The 4,704-nt window shown below is 37.6% G+C and overlaps 1 protein-coding gene across 1 annotated transcript in view; it reads right to left on the bottom strand.

Annotated features, from left to right (window-relative positions):
• The window catches only part of LOC106878966 (conserved oligomeric Golgi complex subunit 1), a 243,076-nt gene that overhangs the window by 207,371 nt on the left and 31,001 nt on the right, over nucleotides 1–4,704 (bottom strand). Inside the window, exon 8 of the mRNA XM_052973195.1 lies at nucleotides 4,226–4,331. Within this exon, the coding sequence (XP_052829155.1) occupies nucleotides 4,226–4,331 (106 nt within the window). The remainder of the gene's footprint in view (nucleotides 1–4,225; nucleotides 4,332–4,704) is intronic.

Raw genomic sequence — 4,704 nt, 5'->3', positions numbered from 1 at the left:
GAGAGAGAGAGAGAGAGAAGGAGAGAGAGAGAAGGAGAGAGAGAGAAGGAGAGAGAGAAGGAGAGAGAGAGAGAGATAACTCACACACACAGCAATGTTCATTACTTACATTGAGAGAAGAGCCCCAAATTTTTAGGAGTAATGATATGCAAATGTACACAGAAGAGATGACTGTAATCATATTGTGATACAAATGGCTTGATTCCAAACATGGAAAGTACGAAAAGGTGCCATGAATTTATGTGAGAGGTTTGTATGAGGGAACCACACTAAAAGTCACTGCAGAAGACTTAACATGAAATGAAGACTCTCATAGAATATAGTTGTATTGCAAACCCATGCAAAAACAGTTGTAAAACTGATGTTAATGATGGTAAAGATCTCTCAGCATGGTCGATGCCAGTGCAGCCTGACTGGCTCCCATGCCAGTGCAGCCTGACTGGCTCCCATGCCAGTAGCATGTAAAAAGCACTATTTGAGCATGGTCGATGCCACTACTGCCTGACTGGCAGTAAAATGCACCCACTGCACTCTCGGAGTGGTTGGCGTTAGGAAGGGCAGCCAGCTGTAGAAATCTTGCCAGACCAGATTGGAGCCTGGTGCAGCCTCCTGGCTTGCTAGTCCTTAGACAAACTGTCCTATCCAAGCCACCATGGAAAGTGGATGTTAAATGATGATGATGACGCTGACATAAGGGCCAAAAGTTTGAGGAAGTATCATCATCATCATCATCATTTACTATCCATTTTCCATGCTAGCTTCAGCTGATGAAATGGACTACTAACTTCCTCTTTATTGATACTTTATTTTATCAACCCCCAGAATGATGAAAACCAAAGTAGGCTTTAGCAGGATTTGACCTCAGAACATAGAGGGATGTGATAAAATCCTGCAAACTGTTTTTATCTTATGATCTACTGGTTCTGCTATTCTATTGTCATGATGATGATGACAATGATGATGATAGTCGTGGTGGTAGTGGTGGTGGTGATGGTGGTTATAGTGATGGTGGTGGTAATGATAATGATGATGATGAGGAGGAGGAAGATGATGATGATACTGATGATGACTAGGATGATAATTCATAGTCGTCATAACATAACAGTATGACAAAAAAAAGCATGCAGAATTAAAACATTCATCTGATGAGGGTGAGAATGATGATGATGATGATGACAATGGTAGTGTGGCAATGATGACAATGATGAAGATCGTGATGACAATGATGAATATCATGATGATGATGATATAGCAAGCATAAAGTAATTAATTATATAATAGATTATCACAGATTACGAGGCAAACATGGCTTATCAGATATCGTCCAATCATATCAGATATCACATCTTAAGCATGAGCATAATCTAGGTGAGATCACCAATGTTAGCATATTCATTTTCAAATTGGTATTTAATCTTCGATGACGATGACAGCAATGACAGTGATTATTTTCCAACAGAGGTCGAGGATAGAGGAGGACATCAAAATCTCAAAATAACACCCGTAAATGTTTGAAGATTAGAGGCCACCATCTTGATGGTGATGCGGCATTAGATGGAGGACTAAATAAATTGCAGAATTTATTACAGTTTGCTTCACCCTGAGTTCAGATCTGGCTGAGGGCAACTCCACCTTTCATTTTGGAGTAATTGCCAGCATTTGCATGCATGCATACATACATACATAAACACATGAATTCTCCAAATCCAATTTATTAGTGGCACAGTGAAGGTTTGTAAGATGTCTGAGATTCTTCAGGTGAACAGATGCATGCACACGAGTGTGTGCATTGCCAGTTCAACCAACACACGAACTCAGCCACATGTTTACAGACACTAGGAACTTTTATTCTATCTCAACTGGTTCTGCTCAAAAAATTTACTGGTTTAACGCAAAAAGTCTTGTGGCTCTGTTAGCAATCAGCTTGAATTCTCTTAAGAAATTCGATAAAACATTTAAAAAAAATCATACTTATAGGTATATATATGTATGTGTGTACATATGTATATTATTCTTCAGTTTTATTTCAAGATTTCTTGCTAATAGAAAAAAGCTGGCTTCTAATCTAGACCCAAAGATCCTTCATTGGAATTTCAACAACATCAACAGGGTATTTTTGTATGAATGTATGTATATCTGCAGATTTGTATGCTTTGTTTGTGTGCGTGCGTGTATGTTATTGTTCAGTTTTATTTCAAGATTTCTTACCAATAGAGAAAGAACTGGTTTCTGACCGAAATCCAAGGCTCCTTCACTGGAATTTCAACATTAACAACAGGGTATTTTTATATGTATGTATGTATGTATGTGTGTGTGTGCAGATTTGTATGTTTCATGTATGTATTCTCATGCATATAGTTACATATCTAGACGAGCTCAGATATATTTAAATGATAAACTTCTGGAAAGTTGTATAAATTTTTAGAGTTCCAGTAATGGTATGCATGTACGTATGCATGTATGTATGTATGTATGCATGCATGTATGTATGTATTCAACTACTGGGAGTAAGAGATTCCTTGCATTTTTTATACATCTCACTAGGAGAAGGAAATTTCTGATATAACACCTGCGCCCTTATTTGCATCCAAAGATGTAATCTAGTTCTTCTTTTTGAGCGAATGTATCATTGCTTAGAAAGTGGAATTGGCTTTATGCAAGAGCATTCTTCACTTTAAAAGAAAAGCTTCAGGCAGAGGCCTCGGGTGATTTTTAACATCTCTATTACACATTACTTACTCTGGCTAGCTGGAGCCAAACGGGATAAAAATGCACAATGCAAAATTCCATGATGGAATGAAAATGTGTCAGGGTGTGAAGTAACTCTCTGAAGAACATCTGCTGCAAGAGGAACCTATCATTGCTACATCCATGCGAAAGAGTGTAGGTCTCAATAATGAAAAGCCACATCTGTGCTGTTCTAACCCTTTTTCATTTAAACCAATCATATCTGGCCAAAATATTTTACCTGTTTGATGTTCATACCAGATAGATCAAGCCTCTCACACCTAGTCTACAATGTCATTCTAAAAATAGTCACATCATTGGACTCTCAAAGCTATGAGATAATGCATGATTCATTCAAAACAATGTGAATAAATATGCATTACATTATTACATTCCTCAAAATTGAATTGTAGCCATCATGTTTGTTTGTGTGTGTGTGTGTGGAAAGAGAGTGTTGACAATGGGTAGATGACATACAACCATGTGACTGCTTCCCTTATTGAAGTATCACATAACCAGTCATTAGGAACCAATTAACCAATGGCTGGAACTCCAACAGATTTCCATGGTAGCAGAGGTAGGTATTACATATTTGTGAAATGAAACGCAGTCACTTCCATAGCTTCAGGTACACAGAAGATGTAGTCTAGATGTGAGTCGTTGATTGTGATTTTCTGGTTACTTGAATTGTTGTGTCCCCTACAGATATGCCCCATGTTTTGAGTCACTGTCTTCATTGATCAGCCATAGGTGATCTTGATAACTTTAAATCTTATTTTCATCTTCATTTGATTCGCTCTGTCTTTTTTTATTTTTGGTAATCATATCATCATTGAATTTGGCAGAAGTGTGTGTGTGTGTGTGTGTGTGTGTGTCTGTGTGACAGTGTGTGTGTCCTTTATACATGCATGTACTAGCAATTAATAGCAGAATGTGTCCTGGTAATTAAAAATATCTTGTGATATTTTGTTATGTCCCTTCAACACTGGGTCAACTGTCTTTTATTTTGCTTTTTTTTTCTCTCCTTTATGAGATCATTGATCATTATTATCATCGTTTAACGCCTGCTTTTCATGCTGGCTTGGGTTGGACGGTTTGACTGAAGTGTGACAAGCCAGTGGGCTGCACCAGACTCCAATCTGAGCTGGCAACGTTTCTACAGCTGGATGCTCTTCCTAATACCAACCACTCCGAGAGTACAACAGGTGCTTTTTACATGCCATCGGCGTGGGAGCCAGTCAGGGGGGCTTTGGCATCAACCACGTTCAGATGGTGTTTTTTACATGCCACACTTGACTAAAACCTTTGATGGTTGAGTTCCAGTATGGCCAAAGCCCAATGACTGAAACAAATATAAGAATAGAACAAAAAGACTACAAAGCAAAATACTTTGGAGAAGCTCATCTAATATTTTGCCATCCACTCCTGCAACCCCATGACGATTTCAAGTAATAAACACTGAAGAATTACAAAAATGTGAAAACTTGATCATTTTTACCTGTAAGAGGAGATCCCATACAGCCGCGCGAATATCCGCCAACCTTTTCACTGTATTGACAAAACTCAGTAATTTAGTAACACCTGCCTTCACACTTTGCATGCACCTACAAGGAAAACAGGGGGGGAAAAAGGCAAAGAGAAACTCTAGGTGAGACCAAAACAAAAATTACTCCCAAGAAAAAAAAAAAATAACAGCTAGGTTTGATAACTCTGCAAAAATATTCCAAGCAGACATTTATAACACTGAAAGTAAAATCAAAATATATGCAAATAAATATATAACTCCATATCCACACACACATGTATATAAAATTCTGTCTGATGAAGTAATGTAATAGTTATGTACTGTAAGTGCTCAGGCTGGCTTACTGCTAAAGCTTTGGCTCAAACTGAAATTAAGACACAAGTGATGTTGACCTACTCAGTCATTCTTTACATATATACATATATATATATATATATATATATATATATATA

This window comes from Octopus bimaculoides, chromosome 15, assembly GCF_001194135.2.
Source record: "Octopus bimaculoides isolate UCB-OBI-ISO-001 chromosome 15, ASM119413v2, whole genome shotgun sequence".
Lineage (NCBI taxonomy): Eukaryota > Metazoa > Mollusca > Cephalopoda > Octopoda > Octopodidae > Octopus > Octopus bimaculoides.
The sequence above is the reverse complement of the archived record's forward strand: the minus strand, read 5'-3'. Positions and strand labels throughout refer to the sequence as shown.